The sequence below is a fragment of the Pteropus medius genome, unplaced genomic scaffold, assembly GCF_902729225.1.
Source record: "Pteropus medius unplaced genomic scaffold, Ma_sr-lr_union100, whole genome shotgun sequence".
In the NCBI taxonomy this organism is placed as follows: domain Eukaryota; kingdom Metazoa; phylum Chordata; class Mammalia; order Chiroptera; family Pteropodidae; genus Pteropus; species Pteropus medius.
The window spans coordinates 18,115,623-18,137,388 of NW_024344378.1; the positions used below are offsets into that span (position 1 = coordinate 18,115,623).

Sequence of the window (21,766 nt, forward strand, 5' to 3'; positions counted from 1 at the left end):
GGGGGAGGCGAGGACCATCGGGGCAACTAGCTCCTCATTGCCATCCATCCCTTGCCCTTCCCCAGCCCTCACTGCAAAAAAATCCTGAGACACAAATTCCCTCCTTGGAAGTGGCAAGTCTGCTGAGCAAGGACATGGTCACTGTGCAATGCTCTCCTCTTCCCCACTGCACCACTGAGCTTCACGGGGCACAGCCAGGCCCTCTGGGACACAGTCTCTCCCAGTCTCCCTTCTGCCCCAGGGAGATGAGCACCCTTCCCAGGACTGCCCGGTGGGGGAGGGGAGGGCAGATGGGAACTCTCCCGCCTTCCTAATCCTTTCTCTGGGAGCAGATTCACCGGGTCCTCCACACCATCCACACCGCAGTCTCCACGCCTGTGGGTGGCCTTGTAAACCCTTCTCTAGGGTGGGTAACCTTGGGCAGTGACTGAACCTCTGTTTCCTAATCTGTAAAATGGGGATGATACGATCTTCCTCTGGGTGTGGATGCGAGGACTGAAAGAGGCATGGAATTGAAAGGGGGTTCTCAAACAGGAGGGTGGGTAGGGGAACGGCATTAGAAATGCAGGCTCCTGGGCCCCAGCATTCCAGTGCATTGAGTCGTGAGCCCAAACTTTAGGAAACATAGGAGCCTGGGGAGTGGGGATGGGCGTTTCACCCTTGGCTGTGCAGGCAGATCACCCTGGAACTTGACAAACCCTCCCAAAGCCCAGGCTACCCGCAGACCTCCAGAATCAGAGTATCTGGGAGTCTCCATTATTGACACCTTTCCTGTGAATCTGCTGTCCCTCTCTCCAGCGGGGAGATCTAGCTGGCCAGCTGGCTTCTATGGAAATTCGAAATTGGCATTTTCTTTGATCTCCAGGGGAAATGAAAGGCATTTCCTCTAGTCTCCAGCTAGGTCTGCAGCCATTGTCTCCTGAGCACTTAACAGAACTTTTGAGGGGCCTTTGAGGCTGGGGGAGGGGCAGGGGGGGAGGCTAGAAATTGGTGAATGGAAGGGTAGTAAAAGGGCAAAAGGTGGGACGTTCCCAAAGGAGGATACCTGGAGGCAGGATCTGGGTAAGAGCCTGATCCTGAATCTGGCTTAATTCCTGCTAGAGGGGCAGGGCAGGCTCCAGACTAGGGTAGTTCAGGGCAGGTAAGTGGAGGCTGAGAGGTGTCGAGTTGTTGCTAGTTGCAGGATTTGAATCCAGCGCTCCCTTCCTCAAAAGCTCAACCTCCATTCCTACTGTTCCCGGCCCCGTACTGTGCTCTGCCCTCACCACTACTGAATCTCCCGCTTATCTGTTCACCCACCATTCAGCCTGCAGCCAATATTTATCCATCACCGATGCCGGCCAGGCCCAGGGGATGGATGTAGTGGGAGGAAACAAGCCACAGTGTGGCCTCAGAGAGCTCGAGTCTAGGGCAGGGGCAGACTTTAATCGAAGCGTCACACAAATATGTGACTATTTGGAGGCCAGCTTGGAGAGGAGGGAAGAGGTGTAGAAAGATACATTAAGGAGGTGACGGTGACATTTTAGTCGTGACTTAAAGGCTGAGTGGGCATGAGCAAGCGATGGCAAGAATTGGAAGGGGGAGCGCTGGGGGAGAGGGCTCCCGGCGCGGATAGGACTTGGGTTCTGGAAACCTCCTTCCACGGCCTCAGTTTCCCTATTTAGAAAGTGCGTGGGAACCTGCCTCGCCTTCCGGCGGATGGGGGACGGTGCCTGGCAAAGGGCACGAGCGAACGGCCCATCGAGCCTCTCCAGTCGGGCCAGCCCCGGGCGGGGCGGGGCGGGGCGGGGCGGGGTCGGGGTGCTGGCTGCGGGTGGGGCGGGACCGGCGGATCGTGCCCGGAGGCCGAGCTGGCTGGGGACCTGCGGGCAGGCGCGGAGCGCAGTGCGTGCGGCTGCGGAGCGCGCGGCTCGCCAGCCGCGGGGATCACATGAGCAGCGGCTCCGGGGACCCACCGCAGCCCGCCCGTGGGCGCCCTGCAGCCGCAGCCCCGCAGCCCTGCGCCCCCGCCCGGCCCTAACCATGTCTATTTGTTGTTGCTTCTTTTTCAGGGACTATGGCAGTTCCAGGAGGAAATCAGGTAAGGAAACCTCCGGGCGTTTTCTCCAGCCTCCCCTCCCGCTTCGTGCACGCGCCTCTCCAGCCCTGCGGAGGACTTTCGGGGGACGCGGGGGTGTCCTTGCCTGCCTGACCTGTGGTCCTGCGGGGCCGGGGTTCTTCCTTCAGTTGCCCTGCTCCCCAGCCCATGCCCCACAGATCTCTGCTGCTTTCACCTTCTCCCACCGAGTCTGTCAGGCTCTCCCCTGTGGGAATGGGGGTGGGTGCATGAGGAATGTGGGGGTGTCTCGCTGGAAGCTGATCCTTTTCCTTCCTTCTCCCTCCCCCCAAGGCTGCGGTACCCACTACTGGGCACTGCTGTGACTTTTCCTTAGGTCCTTCCCGCGGTGCTGCGGTGACTGAAGGGTTAATAGACACGCAGGGTTTTCCCAGAGGGAAGGTGACACCCAGGTCTGAAAAGGGGGGGCGGGGGTCGGTACTTGAGTGACTGAGTTTCTAACGCCTGCAGAGCAGACCTCCTCCTCCTCCTTCAACTCTGAGCTCATTCGTCTTGTTGCGGGGGTGGGCGCTCTGCGTGGTGGCAGCAGAGATGTGGCTGGGAGGGGGCCGACGCGCCCTCGCGTTGGCCTGACAGGTGCCATGGCTCACCCGGAGTTTGCAAAGGGTGTGGAGACCCGGAGCGGTGCGGAGCAAGTCCTCTGACGCTGCGTGCTGGGTGCAGAGGGCTGGGGTCAGAGAAGGATTCTCTCGGGGTGAGGGAGGCTGGGCTAGGCAAATGCCTGGGTGTGGGCTGGTGTGGCTGCTTTGGGGAGGGTGGTGCCTAGAAATTAGGGTTCTGTTTCTACCGATGTGGTGGGGGACAGGCAAGAGCCATCTGGGCTGGCACGGGTGTGTTATCCATATTTATGGGGTAGGGAGTTATGAGGGTGGGCAGCCATCTGGGGGCGCTGGCCTGGTGCTGTGGGAAGTGTATATAAACACGTGGCTCACATTAATGGTCCTGTGTGGAGATATCTTTGTCCAAGTGCCTTGGCCTGTGGATTGGTAGAGGTGTGTGTCCCCTCATGCGATGGGTGGGATGTGAATTGGGGTAGGTATGATTGCATGATGTATGTGTTTTTGAATATGGGTTTGTATGTTTTGTGTGTACAAGTGTTTACTTACATGTTTATTGAGATGTGGAAAGTTGTGTCCCGGTTTATGTACTGGGGGCCATGTGTATATGTGGGGTCGTGTGGGTCTCCATAGTTGTGTGTCATGAGGGTATGTTTACTTGTTTGGGTGCGTCGGGCATGTGCACCAGTGTGTTGGGCTGTATCTGGTTGTGCGTTGGAGTCTGTGTTTGTGTCCCTCTTTGGGCATGTGTGGCTCTAGGGTGAGATGAATGTGCATGCCCTGGCAGCTGGGTAAGGGGTGTCTCAGGTGTGCCTGCCCACCAGCGCAGGAGGGCATTTTCTATATGACAAGGTTGGTAAACATCATTATTTTCTGAAGCCAAGGGACCTTGGGTGAGTCTCTTCGCAACTCTGTGCCTCAGTTTCCCCCATAAAGACAAGGTCTGGACCAGATAACCCCTCAGGTCCACCCCCTTCCCAATCCCCAGTCTCTGAGGCTTAGGTTCTGTGCTGCTTCTTAAGCAATGCAGGGTCCAGCCAGGGAAAACCTCCCCCAGTTTCTCTGCCTTCCACTCTCAGGCCAGGAAAAGGATGGATGGAGGAATTTAATTTACATTGGTGTGCTTATGATAATGGCCACTTAGTGTCATGGTTAGAAGTGCCAGCTCTGGAGCCAAACAGGAGTTTAGAGCCTGGCTTTTCTCCTCTGAGACCTTGGGCAGATTTTTTACGCTCTCTGTACCTGCTCCCTCTTCTTTGTAAATTGGGGATAATAGTCATACCCATTGTAATGGTTAATTTTGTGTCAACTTGGGTGGGCCATGGTGCCCAAATGTTTGGTCAAGCCTTATTCTATGAAGGTGTTTTCTGAATGAGATTAACTTTCAAATCACTAGACTTGGAGTAAAGCGGATTATGTTCCATAGTATGGGTTGGCTTCATCTGATTATTTGAGGGCCTTAATAGAACAAGGACTGACTTCTCCTGAGCAAGAAGGAATTCTGCCAGCAGACTACCTTTGGACTTGAACTGCAACTTTTCCCCGAGTCTTCCGCCTGCCAGCCTACCACATCAGATTCTGGGCTCGCCATGCCTCCACAATCACGTGAGCCAAATCATACACACACACCCTGTTCTGTTTCTCGGGAGAACCCTAATACACACTTCATATGGTTATAATGAAGACCAGATCAATTAATATGTTTTAAGAATGTAAGCATTCTTAAAACACTGCCTGCAACCTGGAAAGCTCTCCCAAAATGCTAGCTACCATTATATTTAATGAGCATTAACTACGTGCTAGTAATTTCACGTTTCCTCTTTTGCTGCTCAGAGCTATGTTGCATGGTGGGTGGGTTTCCCATTTTGCAAATGGGAAACCGAGGCTCTGAGAGGGTGGCTGCCCGAAGTCTATGACAAAGTGACAGTTTCAGTCTGAGTTTAGAGTTTCACCCTGCCACGTCATGAAGCTTCCCAGAGTCACTCCAGCCAGGCACATGAGCATGGAGAAAGTGGATCCTGCTCCCTGGTCATCATCTTCCACACTTCAGTCCCCAAAGCCCCAGCTCCTCCTTGGAAGATCCCTTGGAGGGAGGGACATCTTTACTGAGTACAGAACCAAAAGCTGAAGCCAGGCTTGGGCAGGGCAGAGTCAACAGGAAGAAGGTTCTCAGGCAGCTTATGGCCTTTTGGAGGAGGCAGGGCCAGTGACCCTGAAAACTGTAGCCTCAAATTTACCGCTTCTCCTTCCCGCATCTTTTTTGTCCCACCATTCGCCCTGTTGCTCAAGCCCAATATTTAGAAGTCATCTTGATTTCTCCCTTTCTCTCATCTGCCAGCCTGACCTCCAGATTTGCCTAATCCTCTTACCTCTCCCCTCCATCACTCCCCAGCCCCACCGTTGGAAAGCCTCCTTGTCTCTGCAGACGGCCCCAGCTCCGTCCTTGGCCTGTCTGCTTCCACCCAGGCCCCTCCATGCTTTTCTCTATACCACAGCTAGAGTGAGCGCTTCAAAACATGTATCAAATAATGAGCTTTTCTACTTAAATTCCCCCAAGGACTTCCCGTCCCACTCAGAATAAACTGCTTATCCTGGCCTATGGAACCCTTTGTGCTTTGGCCCCTGCCCTCTGTCCTGCCCTCTTCTGACCGTCCCCTCCCCCGCCCCCCCACCATTCCCACAGTGGCACGCTCTGCTCAGCCACACCTTCAGCCCATCAAGCCTGTTCTCTCCACCCAAGCTTTGCCCTTACTGTTCCCTCTACCTGCAATGCTATTCTCCGATCTTGCACATGGCTGACTCCTTCTTAAGATTTCTGCTTAATTGTCAGCTCAGAGAAACGGCCCCAATCCTCTGCTGTCTAACTGCCCCCCCAACTCACCCTGCTTCTCCCTGCACATCACTGACCACACTCTAGCTCTTGGGTTTTCTCCTTAATTGTGAGTGTCCTACCACCTGGAGAGCGAAGATCTAGCTGCAGGCCACACACCAGTAGCAGGAACCCCTTGTGCTTGTAGAATGGGCGGTGGATGGAAGAATGCATGCGGGGGTGGATGAACTCCCGCAGGTCAGGAAGGAGAGGTCGCTATGGCCTCAAAGCAAAGATGTTATCTGGGAAGAGGAAGAATTTTTCTGGTTGGAGGCAGAGTGCAGAGGGCTTTGGTAATCAAGAGAGCAATTTTGCAAATGTGGGACAGAAGGACCAAGCGTGGCTTGTTTGGAGACCGGAAACTCCAGCTGACTTTATTGAGCACCAGCCGTATGCCAGGTACTGTGTCAGGTGTTGAGGTTATAGGAATGTGTCCTTCTGCCCTGGAGGAGTTTGCAGTCTGCTATGGGTGATGAACTGTATTCATAAGAATGCAATTTAGACAGAGGGAATGACATGGTTATCTGAGGTAGAGCAGTCCAGGCCAAGGGCACAGCGAGTGCAAAGGCCCTGGGGTGGCAGCATGCTGGCTTGCTCGAGGCTGGGCCGAGAGGCTTGAGCTGGAAAAGAGCAAAGTGGTAGGAGGTAAGAAGAAAGATGAAGCTGGGGGAGGTGAGAACAGATGAAGCTGGGAGTGAGGGAAGCAGCAGGGACCACGGAGGGCTTTGCAGGCCATTTTAAGGATGTTGATTTTTACTGTGAATGAGATGAAGAGCCACTAACGGGTCCTGAGGAGAGGGGGATATGATCTGACTTAGATCTTAGAAGCATTTTTCTGACTGGCGAATGAAGAGCAGCAAGGGAAGGACACAGATGAGAGATGAGGACTCTAGCAGCACTGGATGGCCTGGATTTCGATAACCAGATGTGAGCTGTTAGGGGGAGTGTATATGGGTGCTGGGAAGTTTCAGATTCCCTGGGCTTCCCTTCTTTGTCCTGCACGTGACTTTGGGCAGATCCCTTCACCTGAGCTGTTACCTCGCCTGTTCTGTTGTGTTGGTCAGGGTTCAACTAGAGAAACAGAACCAGTAGGAGCTATATATAAAGAGATTTCTTTCAAGGATTTAGTTGACATGGTTGTGGGGGCTGACTAGGCAAGTCTGAAATCCAAGGACAGGCTGTGGTTGTGGTACACAGGTGAAATTTCTTCAGCCCCAGCTCTGCCTTTAAGGCCTTTCAGCAGATTGACTTCCTGGCCCTGACTATCTTGATAATCTCACTGAATGGAAACTAATTATGGACTTTATCACATCTGCAAAACACCTAGGTTAGTGTCTGGCTGAGTAACTGGGAACCGTAGCCAGTAACTGGGAACCACGTTGACGCATAAAACCGACTGTCATACCTGTAAAATGGAGTAGCTGACAGCAGCGACCTGCAGGAAGGTGCAGAGGGTTCAAGGAGGTGATGCTGTTAGACACCTTTGTTCCTGGCGGTAGGAAGGGCCTGTTGTTGTTAGCTGTAATTGGCTTCCCCAAGGTGAGTACTGTTCCAGGAGCTCAGAGGGGGCTGGAGCAGGCTCCCTAAAACAGGGAGTTCTCTTCAGACCTGAAAAGGCGGGATGATGCTCTCAGTTCAGGAAGCCACATTCTCCAAGGCCCATGGCTGGGGAGTTCTGAGTCGTGCCACTAGGGGGCGCAGGAGGCCACGGATATTGTGAGATGGTCCTGGCCCCGGGATTGTTGCCAGGCACAGGCTGGAGCTCCATCCCACCCAGGAGTCCTGTGATGAGCTACCATTTGTTTAAATGCAAATGAGGTTGCCCAAGAGTGTTGCAAGTTTGTTCTTTTGGGCCAGTGTTGATGTTCCTCATGAAATCCTGTTTACTTTATACTTTTTCTTGGAAAAATTGGTGAGTTCAGGCCAGCTTCCATTTTGATGATCATAAAACCTGCATTATTGGGCAGAGTTAATATCAGCATTGCTGCAGTTACATCTAGGAGAAGCATGTTCTGCTTGGAGGTAAGAGTTTAGGTTTTGGTGTCAGACAGACAAGGTTTGAACCCCTTCTCGGCCATGTGTTTGCGGTGACTGGCAAGTTAACCTCCAATTTTCATGCCCATTATGTGGAAAATGGGGATAAAAATGGATTAAATGTAAGGAATGAATTAGTAGAGGGCCTGGCACACAGCAAGCTCCCGATAATAGTAGCTGCCATTGTTGTTAGTTTAGTTTTTGATAGGTTCTGAAGGGAGGGGAGAAGTTGGCCTCACCTACAATTTGAGAGTAAAAGGACCCACTCAAAGCACTTTTTTCCATTCTGTGAGCCCTGGGCCTGGCCCAAGAGCAGATGGGACCTAGACTTGGCCATTGCGGGGTCTTCTGTAGAGTTGAGAACACAGACTCCGGAGCCACACTGCCTGGTGCCACGCCCTGGCTCTGCCATCTCTGTGGTCTTGGGCAAGTCTTTAGCTTCCCCATGCCTTGGATTTCTCATCTGTGGGATAATGAATGGTAGCACTTCATCAGGTTGTTTGAGGCCTGAATGCTAATACATATGAAGTCTTAACTCCAACACTGTACCTGTCACAGTAGACACTCACCAGAGTTTAAGCTACTTTTATTAGGAATAGGAGGCAGCACCGTGGGTGTCCAGCTCTCAAACAGGAGACACCACTGGCCTTGGCACTTGCCCGTCTCCAGGAGTGACTCCGCTCTGTCAGATGGCGGAAGGTGGAGTGTGCATCATCTCATAATGGCCTCTCGACAGCTTGGGCAGGTGGTCTCATCCCCATTTTATAGACCAGAAAAGGTAGATTAAGAAATTTGCCCAAAGTCAGCTAGCCAGGTAGACACAGGATTCTAATCAGGTCCTAATCCAAACTTCTTTCCACTGAAATTCATTCTTCTCCTGAGGCAAGGCCCAAGGGACTCATAGGTGACCATGATTTGGGCTCAGAAGATCTCTGGCAGGTGGTTCCATAGAGTGGGAGAGGGCCTGCCACAAAAGAGCCTCCTGCGGCTTCCAGAAGGAAACCCGTTGGTCACAAGGGTTCCTAATTGGATAAAGGGTCCCTTTGCAGGGTATGACTCATACCCCCTTAATTTCTCTTTGTGTGAATTTGGTTTATAATAAAATGGATTTGCTTAAAGCAAAACCCACCCACAAGCCCACGAGCCCTGGAATGAGGCGGAGGTGTGAGGAGGGCCGCAGTGCAGCAGAGAAAGCAGCACCATCTCACAGTGGTCTCTCAACAGCTTGGGCAGGTGGGCTCATCCCCATTTTATAGACCAGGAAAGGTAGGTGAAGGGGGTGGAGGTCGGGGGTGGGTGGCGAGCATGAGCAGAGATTTGGAGGCTGGAATGAGTCTGAGAAGCTTGAGGGAAGAAGAGGTGTCCAGCCTGGCAGGAAGGAAGGGCTGGGGAAGGGAAGGCGGGAGACGAGTCTGGAAAGGAAGCCTTTGGAGAGTATCTCAGCAAGACTTTTCAAAGCAATTTCCAAGGCTTTCTTGTCTGCCCAAGCCACCCATCCGCAGTGAGGAAGGCCCAGGCTGCTCAGCGCACATGGCCAGGATATTCCTGGCACCCTCCGGCGGCCCGTTCTCAAAGCAAACGTGTCTCGTGAAGGCATCACCTCTGGCACATCTCACCCAGGCTGGTATTTTAAAACAATTTTTAATTTTCATGGCTCTATGTCTTCAGCCTGATGTCACCCCTGGAGTTCAACGCCCGCTAATTGGAAATGAAAGGAAGCTGATTGATTTGACAACTCCACAGCCAGCCCATGTGGCAGTGATACAGTGGAGAAAGTGAGCGTGCTGCTCACGTGTGTGTTTGTGCCGCCGCTCCCCTGGCCGGAGGCAGAGCGGCCCCACTGCTCTACTGGCCTGGACATGCGAAGCAGGGGCAGGCGAGGGGAGGCTCCCCGAATGCTGGAATCACCTATCTCGCTCCCAGGGAGGAAGCAGCTAGCTGGCGGCCTCGATCTCCTCAGCCCTGCTTAGCTTCTCTCTGTCCCCTCACACCTGTCACCCAGTTTCTCCTGCTGGGAAAATAGGCAAGCGATGGGGAAGGGAAGAGCTTGTGCAGAGCGTGGCGGTGTGCTTCAGACTCCTGCACCTACTCACTGAAGTCTGTACTCCCAGGCCCTGCCCAGAGCACCTGAATCAGCCCTTCTGGGGGTGGCACCCGGAAATTAGCATTCTCGCCAGGCTCCCCAGGGATTCCAAAATCAAGGCAGAGTTGACGTTTGGATGGGTCGTCCATGTGGGTTGATGGCAGTGTTCAGGGTAGACAGGCAGTGAGGTGGCAGAAAGATCGGAGACCAGGGACGGACAGATGCATTCAGCTGGGCCAGCGCGGGAAAGGGGGACCACTTGGAGGACAGGGAGGACTGGCCCAGCCTTTGGGGCCTTGGACCACGGCTGTCTAAGGGGCCCGCCCAGCCACTGGCCTCCCTTCTTGCCTCGTCAGGAGGCAGTGACGAGACTCCGTCCACCTTTTATTTGCATAAGGTTTTCTTCCTGGGGGAGGGGGCATCCACACTGTGGAAGCACAGAAATGCTCCCCATTGTGGCCCTCAGCCTGCCATTAACTTGTTTCTCACTCCGGCTTTTTGGTTTATAAACATGTGACAAAAGAGGCAACATTTCCAGTAATGACGAAGCCAATGGAAAAACAAAGAGCTTGGGAAACGCACATCCCTTATTGTTTTTAGCACCTTTTTCTGATCTAAAGTTACTTGGTTTGGAAACAGAATCGTGGCGTGTGTAACTTAGTTGGCTCGTGGCATTTTTATAATTGGTCAGTTTTGAAATGGGAAGGCAAAGAAAAATTTTCCAAAGTTTCAGTAAAAGTTAGATGTTTGCAAGGGAAAAAGTGGTTTTCCTGACTCTTTCTGCTTTGCCCCCCTGGATCTTGTCATTGTCACATGTGACCCCGGCAGCTGGAACGAAGATGTATTTTGTTAATGTTAGACCTGGAGTCTTGTACCAAGAAAACCGGGCTGTCCCAGAAAGTCCCTTCATTTCCCTGTGCCCAGGAGGAAGAGCCAACACCTCTTTGTGTCCCTTCCCGCAATGCTGCTACTGGCTCATGGATGCCGTATTATAGGAGAAGCCCCCGCGGGTTTCTGGGGGCTGCCTTTCCCTATTATCCAAGGTCTTTCCAGCTTGGCTCTGGACCACTCTAGGCTCCACAAGTGTTGGATCTGGGTCAGGGTTGAGTGCATAACTGCTCCTGGCAGGAGGGTGAGATCCTTGTAAAGCTTTGATGACAGGCTAGTGACAAGAGGCCAAACCAAGACTCTCTTTGTACATTGGCAATGCCCCGCCACCCCACCCGAGGAAACCTTGCAAACATGTACATTTTAACACCTCTTGTCCCGGATCTGTCTTCTGGTCTGTCAGCCCCCTGCTGTGCCACTGTTCCCCTCTGGAGCCTACTGGCTCCAAGAGCACCTCCGTCAGTTCTCATTAAGGGGGCCCTGTCCCCAACTTCTTCTGTGACCTCGGTTGTTCTCTCTGCTCTAAGCCCACGGCTCAGCTGACACCGGTAGCAGCTCCTGGAGCTAGAGAGAGGCCCCTTGAGGGCTGAATTGATAGAAAGCAAGTTTCTGAATGGACACTGGTACTAGACTTCCCTTCTAGGTTAGATGCTTCCTGCCAGACCTGTAGCTGCCCTCACTGCTCTACCATGGCTGTGGTGTAGATTGGACCAATGAACACCTGAGCTCTTCCTCTGTGCCAGGCCCTGCAGTGGAAGTCCAGGGACACTGAGATGGATCTAGTAAGGTCCTTGTCCTCAGGACTCTCAGTCGGGTTGGGAAGGGAAACAGCAGTTACAGTACAATGTCTAAGTGCTATTATGGAAGCGGGGCAGAGTGAGAAGGAGGCACATGACCCTGCCTGGGGGTGCCGAGAGAGGCTTCCGCCCCTGGTTCACGGAGGTTTTTAAATGAGTCAGCCTGGAGAAGAGGGAGGGCAGCCGCTCGGAGGATAGCTGGTCAGCCTCAGCATTAGCCGTCCGAGTGTGCCATGTCTTCTAAACGGGGCGGAGGCATGTCCTCCACATCCCCAGAGTACCTGCAGGGTAGTGCGATTTCAGAGATGTTGTTGCAGATGGCCACTCCTTCGCTAAAGATGTTGAAGCTTAAAAAGTTCAAATTTTAGAATGACGCATGTGCCTGGGGGTAACTTGCCCCAAGACCCTTTCGTTATCCTGGCTTTCAGCAGTCTCCTGGGGGACACAGGTCCTTGCTGTAATACAGGGCATGACTCTTGACTTTGAACTTTTCCGGGACTATGGCCCCCCAGCCAGGTGCCTGGCATTAGGAGATACTCATTTACTATGTGACGAAACAGACTGGTCTCCGTGGGGACGGGATCTCCAGCCAGTGGGTCTCCCCGGTGGTTGATGATAGACCAGAATTGACACAGAAAGAGCAGCCCTGTCACATCACAGGTGAAGACCGGGGGGCGCAGAGAAGTGGTCCCACCTTCCCACCTGTGTAGTGAGCCACGATGTGGCCCTCTGAGCCCTGGGTCTCCTTTCTGGCTTTTATCTGGGGTGGAAGCTCTGCATTCGCCAGAGACCCTGGGGTGTAGTGCCAAAGGGTTAACTGTGCTCTCCAGGGAGCTCACACACTCTTGACCCTCCCCTGTCCTTTGGGCCCTCCCAGCTGCAGCCTTCTGGGCATAGCTCAGTCACATGAGAGCCAGATGTGGGGATTTCCCAAGCAGTGGTGTGTGTGTGTGTGTGTGTGTGTGTGTGTGTGTGTGTGTGTGCGTGCGCACACATGCACACTCACTCTGCTGTGTTTACGTGGCATCTGAGAGCTCAGGGGATTGGTCCAGGCCCACACAGAGCAGGAGAGGGGTGGGAGTGAGGAGAGGCCCGGGGGTCCCAGCACATACCATGGGGGCTGCCCCGAGCCCTGCTGAGCCCTGCTCCCACGAGACATTATAGATAAGACCGTTGTTCTTGCTCGGTCTCCCATTTCCTGCAACATCCATCTTGCCATAGACCATATTGGTTATGGATAAATTTTCTTTTAAGTCCCTTTGACAGGCTTTACAGCAGATGCTGGAAGCCAGCAGTCTTCCAGGGATGTTCTGCCCGGCTCAGGGTCTTCCCCAGCCTGGGAAGGCCTTTATGTGGCTTAAGAGGCAAAGCCTGGACTAGAGAGAGTACAGGACCCTGGGTGCAAAGAATGCCCGAAGGCAGCGGGGTAAGCCAGGCTTGTTTCTTCCATGAAACCCTTGGGACTGAGCAAAATGAATGTGCATCCTTCCATCAGCCACTGAGGATTTATTGGGCACCACCTACTGTGTTTGGGGTGCTGGAGGATACTGACAGGGTTCAGACTTTGAAGGAGCTTCAAATCTAATTTCTGGAGCCAGTTGACACAGTCAGTGAACAATATAGAGCCCGCCGAGGGCAAGGTGAGGGAGGCTGGCAAACCTTTACAAGTGCGTCATCCTCAACCTCCGTTCCAGAGTGAACTCCGCCCCTAGCCCCTGTCCCCTTATACCTACCCCCATCCCGCTCCAGTAGATGGCAGTGTCCAGCCAGATGTCAAGTGAAGCATTGGGAACCTTGCCCCAAAGGCGGGGGTCCGATTACAGATTTGAGGCCTTCAGGGCTCAGCCCTGTTGCATCCCGCACCCCTGCCCCTGGTAGGGGCCAAGCCTGCTATGTCTGGCCCCAGCCTACCCTCCAGGTTGGGTTTGGGCAGCCTCGGGGAGTGAGGGTGCACTTGAATGGCAGCTCCAGCAGTGCCAAGCAGGTTGGTGAGGGACCCAAACCTACATTACTCCTGACACAGGTAGGAACACCTGGGCAGGTAGGTATCTGTAACCACGGATATCTGTGTCCTGTCTCCGAAGCTTGGAGATAGGCAGTGGAGAGTCAGTTGGTCATAGCCAGGGGCCCCCAGCCTAGCCAGGGGTCCCCAGGTATGCACATGGTCGATGCTCATTAAATAGTTGGCAGTTGATTCATTGAGTCCAGTCTGAAGAACACAAGACATTTGACTTGTGGTCCTAGGACAGCAATGCCTGGTCCTGGGTCCATCGCTGTTGACTCTGTCACTCACTCATGGCTTTCGTGGGGACAGCCAGGGAGGGAGACGGACTGCAGGGCTGGGAGCTGGAGACCCAGTGGCTGCCTGCTCCATCTGGCTTTGTTGGCCCCTGTTTCTGCGGCTGCCTCGTCCTCCCAGCCTCGGCCTTTGGCTGGGGTATATCCCAGTAAATGGGGAAGGACCACCAAGGCAGACCACCCCCAGGGAGAAAGGTGGCCGGGATCCTGGAACTCTGAACAGAGTTGAGTTTGTCTCTTCCCTGCAACACCACCACCCCGCCACGGGGAGAGGGGAGAACCTGAGAACTGAGGGGGAGGCTGCAACCCAAGGGGCTGCTGCGGGGTCAGGCAGCAGCTGCTGGGAGCAGAGGCTCAGAATCCTGCCGGCTTCCCCACCCAGCGCCCCTCCGTCCGCCCACGGTGCCTCTGACTAACCGCAGCACCTGTCTTTAACCAGGAAACTCTGGGTCTTCTCAGCAGGGGGAAGGGAGGATGGCGGACCTACCACCCCACTGCCCATCCTCGCCCGCGTAGTCCCCTCTGGTCAGCGGCAGTGCTCCCTGGGCTTCCTTGGCCTCTCTGCCCACATCCATTTGGTCTGGGCTGTCTCTGCTGCTCCTGCCGTGGCCTAGGCTGGTGCCCTTGTACCCTAAGGGACTGTAGAATGGCTCCAGGCCCAGCCCCCACCCCACCCCATTCCCCACCTGAGTAGGGGGAACTGACTGTTCTCTGACTGTAGAGCTGAGTGGCCAGAGGGTCAGTGGTACATTCCTACCCGGGGCTGGGCTACCCCCCACGCAGACTCTGGATTCTGGGAAAGGCAACTTCTGGAGAAGGAGGAAGGAAGGTTCCTTCATACTAAAAGGAAAATGAATAGGAATATGGCTGCATTTACAAAGAGAAGCCCAGCAGAAATAAATGAGCCTCCCTTGTCCAATGGCCAGGGAGGATCCGGAGGATGTAGTTCCCTGTTTAGGCCCCTTTGTTCCCAGTTCCTGGCCAGCCTGCCTGGGCTCAAGTCTGGCCCATCGCTTCCTTGGTATAGGGCCTTGGGAAGAACTTGAACTTTTCTGAGCCTCGCTTTTTGCATCTGTAAAATACAGATTGTTGTAAGGATTAGATAGGGCTCAAAATGGTTGACACAGTACCTAGCGTGAGTGTTAAGAAAGTGAGAACTGGTTTAATTGTTCTAGCCCCAGCCTTGCCACTCGTTTGCTGTGTGATCTTAGGCTTATTTCTTCCCTACTCTGGCCCTGAGTCCCCACATGCTCCTTCCAACCTTTGGGGTACCACCGAGAAGCCAGAGATGTTGGAGAGGAGAGGACCTGGAGACAAACGACAGCCTGTCTTCCGACTTAGGACTTGTCATCTGTCTTTAAGAAGATACCCAGAAATTCAGCCCTACTGAATTTCTTCTTGAGTATTTCCATTTATTTAGTTCAGAATTCTATGACCCAGAACCCTCAGGCCTTGGGCAGGACCAGGTACATTTGTTATGGGGCCTCTTGTTCATAAATTATTAGGGTTCAGATGGTGGACAGGAGAGCACTAAACCAAGTGAAGGTGGGACCCTGTGCGACTGCCCAGGTCACACCGTCTGGAGCAAGTCCTGCCTTGGAGGCTGTGAGTGTCGGAGGCAAGCCAGGACTTGGAGTTTCTGCTGGAGCAGCGTTAACCCCTTACCCCTCCAGTCAAAGGTCATGGTTTTTTCATGCCATACATATTTATGAGAAGCTGGAGGCTGCTGCTCACCCTGAAGCAAGCTGCATAGTAGTGCCCCCTGTGAGTAGCAGCGTGCACAGCTTACAGCTGTACCCGTCTAGACGTCCACCTATGTGACTTCTGATTGGAAGTCACATTCAAACTATCGCTTGCTTTCTGTCTTAGCCATCTTAATCCATGCCATGCTTTTTCCAGATGGCATTCATATCACTTCGTACCTCAGTTTCTGCTGCTCTGAACGTGATGACCTATTTCAAGCCCCCTGAAGTGCATACATCTTCTTTGTAAAGGAATCGCTTCTTTGCGAAGGACTGTTAGCTGTAAAGGGCCGTTGTAAAGATTTGAGCTACTGTGCCTGCAATAGGGACATGCTCTACTCATCCCCCCTCCCCATTTTTTTTAAGTTATTTAGCAGGGCTAGCAGCTGTCAGTCCCTAATTAGTTGATGGCCTGAAAGTGATGGCTGAGTTTCCTGGTGGCCTAGTCGAAAAGGGAAGGAAACACGTGGAGTCTGTAGGAAACCTAAGAAATCTCGCCCCGTGCAGAGTTAAGTTGGGCAAAAGGAGACAGAAGACTAGAATAGGGCAGATAGTTAGAAGCCAGCTCGAGGCTGCAGGGAGGTAGAAACAATAGAATTCGCAGAGTCGGAGAGGTCTGGCGAGCTCAAGTCCGCCGGAGATGTCCTCGAAGAATGGAAGGGCGTGGAGAAGACGGGTGGGGGGCGTTCATTCCATGCGGGGCCCCTGGCAGGGTCCCCACTCCTCCGCCCCTCCCTGGAGCCCAGGGCGGGGGCTGTGTAAGCCGATAAGGCGGGTGACCCTGCCCTGGTCCCGGGAGCCCTTGTTCTGCTCTCATTCTCCGAGGAGCGTGTGCTGTTGGCTGCCTCCACTCCCGTCTCTCCCACCTGGGCTCACAGCCCACTCCGGATTTATGAGTTTGGATGGGTGGAACTTGCTTTGCATCAGGGAAGGAAAGATTCCTGGAAACATGGTTTGAGACTGGATGTGGGTAAATTGAACCCAATTCTCACTGCTTTGGAGTTAACTCAAGGCTAAAAGAAACCTTATTACAAACCGATGCGAGTCCTCTTCCTAACTTAGTTCTACGCGGGTGTTTTTTATGTGGTGCTGGGCTGCGTGTGTGTTTAGGGGGAGCTTCCTTAAAGTTGGGGGCACCTGTGGTATTGTTCTTCGATTTCTCTTAAGCACCTGGACCTGACAAGAATCAGGTTCACCATCTGTCCTCAGGTCACTGTATTTGGCCAGGACCTGTAGGCACCTGTTTTCCTCTGGGCCTACATTCTTGCTGGTCTTGCAAGCCAGGAGGAATGGCTGTGGCTGCAGGACATAACTTCTGGGGGATGGCCAAGGAAGGGACCCTGTCTCCAGGCCTCCTATCACCCAGGCAAACACTCTGTTCCTCTCATCTACTCCCCTTCTGTGTCCCCCTTCAAAACCTCTCACAGGCATTAGGCCATTTCACTCTTAAAATACCCTACAAAGAAGACAAGATAGGTATTTTTATCCCCATTTTACAGAAGGAAAAGAGGCTTAGAGATTTGCTACATGCCCAGAATCTGAGCTAAAAGGCTGAGTAAGCACAAGAACCAAGATTTTAAAAAAAAATTCTTACTCCAGTGTTCTGCCCTCTGTGCCTCCCGAATTATATGCTTTTTTGACTTGAGTTTCCATATATTGAGCATGTGTTCATGTGGTTTTCTCTGGAAAGGCGGTCTGTTTCTCCGGAAAGGTTTGTTTCGGCTATGGGGCACTTGTGTCATGGAGACGAGCAGGTTTCTGCGGGAAGAGTCTAGAACATCAAAGAAGTACCTCGGAGATCCACGGGCCCAAATGCTTGCTCTTTAGATGTGAGCACTGAGGCCAGATTGCCCCAGGTCCCATAGCTCGTTCTCAGCAAAACCAGTCACGCGGCTTCCCAGTCTGAAGCCTCTCGCTTTCCACCAAGCCCCATGACCCTGCTTTGTAGGACCCTTGGTTCTGTCACCGGAAGAGGGGAGGCAGAGACAGCAGGGAGGGCAGGAAGCAGTTGGTTTGCGTCAGTCACAGCTGCTCATTTGGCGGCGCCTCCCTCTCGCTCCTTCACCCCGTCTCGGTCTCTCCATTTTCCCAGCCCTGAGCCAGCACCCTTATCTGCCTCCTGGCCAGAGGGCCGGGGTTTGTGAGCCAGGGGCTCCCCTCTGTTCATTGTAACGAGGCCGAGGGGGGTCCTTCCCACCCTGCGAGAGGGCTTGCTTGGGTGGGCTGGGGAGAAGGCACTCCAAAGCGGGGAAATTGGGGCGGGAACCTCAAAACTGGATTCATTCTGTGGATCCAGGGGACTGGGAAATAAATCATGTTTTAAAAAGACTTTCTTTTAAAAAGACAGGCTCACTTCTGGTACGTTTCCTATTTTCCTTTGGAGAGAGGGGAAGGCCTGTTTCAGGGGGTTGAAGGAGGCGGGCATGAGCTCAGGCTGTGCTACACCTCGTAGGGGCTCAGTTTCCAGAGGCCGAGGAATCCTCTCCTGTCCATTCCCCCTGCCTGTCCAAATGCCAAAACCCCAAGGGCCTAGAAGGGTATCAGACCCTTCGAGATGATTCTTGAAGACAATCATTCTAGCAGCCAGGACCTTGTGAGCATTTAGTCTGGGTGAGCTGAGGGTCCCAACTTCTCTCTCCTAGGCTGTTGGTGTACCTCCTCTCTGAGAGCCCTTATCTTCTAGCGTAGGGGTTGACAAACCACTGCCCACAGGCCACCCCCAGTCCACCAGGTGGTTTTGTAAATAAAGTTTTATTGACACACTGCCCACTCGCAAGGTTGAGTAGTCTTGACAGAGATCATGTGACTCGCAAACTCTTAAATATTGACTGTCTAGCCCTTTTCAGAAAAGATTTGTCGACTCCTGTCCTAGCAGAGCGAAGGTTTCTCCAGGCCTAAGCCAAATAATTTCCCTCAGCTCACTAAAAGGGGTTAGTATTTTCCAAATGGTTTCCTTCTGAAGAACCCAAAGGAAACCAAAAAGGAAGGTGTGTAAGGTAACAAAGCCAACAGAGATGGAGAGAGATGTGGCTAACCTCTTAGCTGGGTCAGTACAGGGCTGGATGGGCCTGATGGGGCTGGGTTAGGCCTGGCACTGCAGGGCAGCCCACTTGCCAATATCTGGGGTACAGCAGCAGGAAGTTATAACCCCAAGCACGGTGTGGTACCAGGTGATGAAGCCCCACATTCTGAACTCAGACCCACTTTAAAGCCCAACCCAGTTTAAAGCCTCAAAGGGCCTCACTGCATCTATGTTGTCTTGGCCCTGCTAGGGTGTTAGCATAGCTCCTCCTGTCCAAGGAGGCTTCTAGCTGCCATGCCTGGTGAGAGGCTCTGGCCACAGAATGTTTGCCTCTGGATGCAGTCCCCCGGAGGCCCTCTACCCGCAATTCCAGCTGACCTGTGCCTGGGGGTCTCTATGAGGAGGCATCTCTGATAGGTGCCAGCATTTTCTTGGTGCATCCAATGTGAGCACCGTCTGGTCTTCATCTTTGCAGCTCCAGCAGTGTGATTTTTCTGGTGCCTCAGAGCTGATTGAACCACACTCATGAGCGATATCGCCGATGACGGCTAACAGTCATTGAGCACTGACCGTATACTAGGCACTGTGCAGAGTACTTATTGCATATTTACCTCATTTAATCCTCACAGCAACCTGGAAGGTAAATGTATCATTTCATCTGGATTTTTACAAGTGAGGAAACAGATTTGGAGAGGTCAAGTAACTTCCTCAAAGAGGCAGAGCCTGGATTTGAATCCAGACAGTCAGACTCCAGAGGCCTCGCTAAGTCTCTCCATTGGAGCCCCACTCTGCTGGTTTACAGTGAGAACTGGAAGGGCCAGGCTGCAAATTGGAAGGTGGCTTGCTGAGCGAGGGAGAATTAGGTGCTTTAAATGGTGAATAGCATCAAACTGGTCACCTAAAGTCTGCATCCCCACAAGACACAGAGACCGTATTAGCTGTGTGACCTCGGGCAAGTACTTAACCTCTCTGGTTCATTTTCCTCATCTGCAAAATGGAGGGAATACCTTATCATAGGTACATTGTGAAAAACAACAATATCAATATGTGACATGCGCATGTTCAGCACAATGCTTGGTGTACCATAAGTCCTGTATAAATGTTTGCTGCTGTTACAATAATGATTACTCTCTGTCCCTGGGTCAGGCAGCAATCCTGGCCAGCCCTGGGTGGGCAGTACAAGGGTTTGCCTCTCAGACCTGTATCTCAAGTTTCCTCCTCATTGTCCCCACTGCAGCCCCACTGTATGCTCCTCTGGAGGTGATGAGCTATTTAGTAGAAAAGCCCCAGCCGGGCTGTTCCCAGACCTGTTTCCATTTCTGGCTTTGCCACTCTGTGCTTTGTGGGAACTTGGGCTGGTTACTTCCCCTCTCTGAATTCAGATTTCTTCCCTGTAAAACAGGGCGAAAAATGCATACCTACCTTAAGGAATTGTAATGGGGAGTCAACGAACCCCTAGGCACTATGGGTAGACTGTCTGTTTATTACATGTTGACCCTCTGATATTCCAGAAATGTTCACACCATTGATTCAGCTAAGAGCTTTCTGTCTCATTAAAACGTCTCACAAGCGTATGTTCTTTTAGGTGTTTTAATTTCACTTCTCCCTCTTGACAGGAACACAACTTTTAACCTCATTTCACAGATGAGGAAACTGAGGCCCAGATCAGACATGACTTCTAAGCCTGGAATAGAGCCCTTATCTCTTCTGGTCACTAAAGGTCCCTGCCCTTCTGGGTTGGAGTTGGGGTGTGAGACTCTCTAATATGAGGCTTCCTTCCATTCTGCCAGGGCCTATCTTCCTCAGAGGGTGGGGCGGGGACGAGGACTGGACAAGACCTCAGGGCCCAGCAATGTGGTGCTCCAAGCCCAGAGACTGGCCTTGGGTTCTCCAACCCTGACATATGAAGTTCCAGGTTCAGGCTGCTGAGCCTGCTGGCCTGGTGAGGCTCAGTCCTTGGAGACACCCAGACCCATGGGCCAGCCACCCACATGGCTAGAGAGAAAGGTCCAGGCTGCCTTCTCCAGGGCAGTAATAATCCATGGGCCCCGTTCCAGGCAAGGATTGTGTGGGCTTCTCTGTGCTCCAGAGGATGCCTGCGTTTCGGCAGACACCTCATTATCCTTGTCCCAGCCGGCTGTGTCCCAGCGCCTCTGTAATCAGTCCGGCCCACGCCCAGCAGACAGCCCAGGGCCAGGAAATCACTCCCCTCCCCTCCCCCGCCTTCCGCCAGCAGCCCGAAGCGGGGCCTGCGGCCACTCGCCCCGTGGACCTCCTGCCTGCCTAACGGTTCTCTCTCCTCCGATTCTCCTTTCCTGCTGCTACTTGCTCTCGGGGACTCGGAAGTGTGGCTCTCCAGCTGGGCTGAGTCTCCCAAAAAGGACGTGACAGGTACTACCCAGTGTGCATGTGAGTGCATGTGTGTGAACATGTGTGTCCCAGGCATCTATGCGTGGGAGTCGGTGCTGCCGGCTGCTTGCCGCATGCCTCCCTGAGATGCGTAGCAGCCCTTTGTCGGCACGTCAGGCATCTTCTCTGCCTTCTCTTGCCCCTCTACTGGCTGTACTCTCTGCCTGCCTTTTGACCCTTTTTAGGTCTCGGGTCCAGCCTTGAAGCCTTCTACTAGGTAATGACGCCATAGCTCAGTAAGCAAATGTACTCTGGACCTAGAGTATGTGGGTGTGAATCCCAGCTCTGCCCTGTCCTGGCTGTGCTGCCTTGGCATGGTTCTGTAACCACCCGACGTGGATGCGTGCATGCTATGTTACCTCACAGGGAGCCTAGCACACAGAAAGTGTATCCCTACCATCAACTTCAACATTAACTCGATTGGCCATGCCAGCCAGGATTATTAATCTCACTCGAGGCAGTTAACTTGAGGCAGAGAACAGAAGCCTGGTTTCCAGTGATCCTCATTGGGGAGCTGCAGCAGGGGACAGGAAGTCCTGTGACTGTGACAGAAATCACAGGCCCCTGTGCCCAAGGAGGCGGAGCTTGGCGCTGCCTCTGGACTGAGGAGGCTTCCCAGGCTTTGGGTCGCCTGGCCCAGGATGGCCTTCAGAGACTTAGGCCTATGCCCTTTGTCTGGACAGAGCTGGGTCAGGGGCCTGCCTTTAGTCTTTGGTCTTACTGGGCCGTTAGAGAAAACCTGGACAGCAGGGCTCTCAGTTGCTAAAGGGGGAAGGTGGCAGGCAGAGGGATGGGATTTCCAGAAGGCTTTTATAGGAGCCCCTCCATTTCTGAGAGTGCTACCTGACCTGCCCCCCTCCCCCACCCAAACCTGAGAGCAGAGGTTCAGGCTTGGGGGACAAGGCAGAAGGGTCAGAGGTCAGAGCTTGAGGCCAGCCCCAGGGGTCAGAG

The 21,766-nt window shown here is 53.2% G+C and overlaps 1 protein-coding gene across 5 annotated transcripts in view; it reads left to right on the forward strand.

The window, feature by feature from the left end:
- Positions 1-21,766, forward strand: part of SH3PXD2A (SH3 and PX domains 2A) — a 220,628-nt gene that overhangs the window by 134,182 nt on the left and 64,680 nt on the right. For 3 of the 5 annotated variants that reach the window (XM_039871290.1, XM_039871291.1, XM_039871292.1), the window contains one exon: positions 2,052-2,080. In XM_039871290.1, the coding sequence (XP_039727224.1) occupies positions 2,052-2,080 (29 nt within the window). Of the gene's footprint in view, positions 1-1,490; positions 1,509-2,051; positions 2,081-20,752; positions 20,798-21,766 lie in introns of those variants that run through there. The other 2 variants (XM_039871294.1, XM_039871293.1) reach the window with 2 other exon arrangements.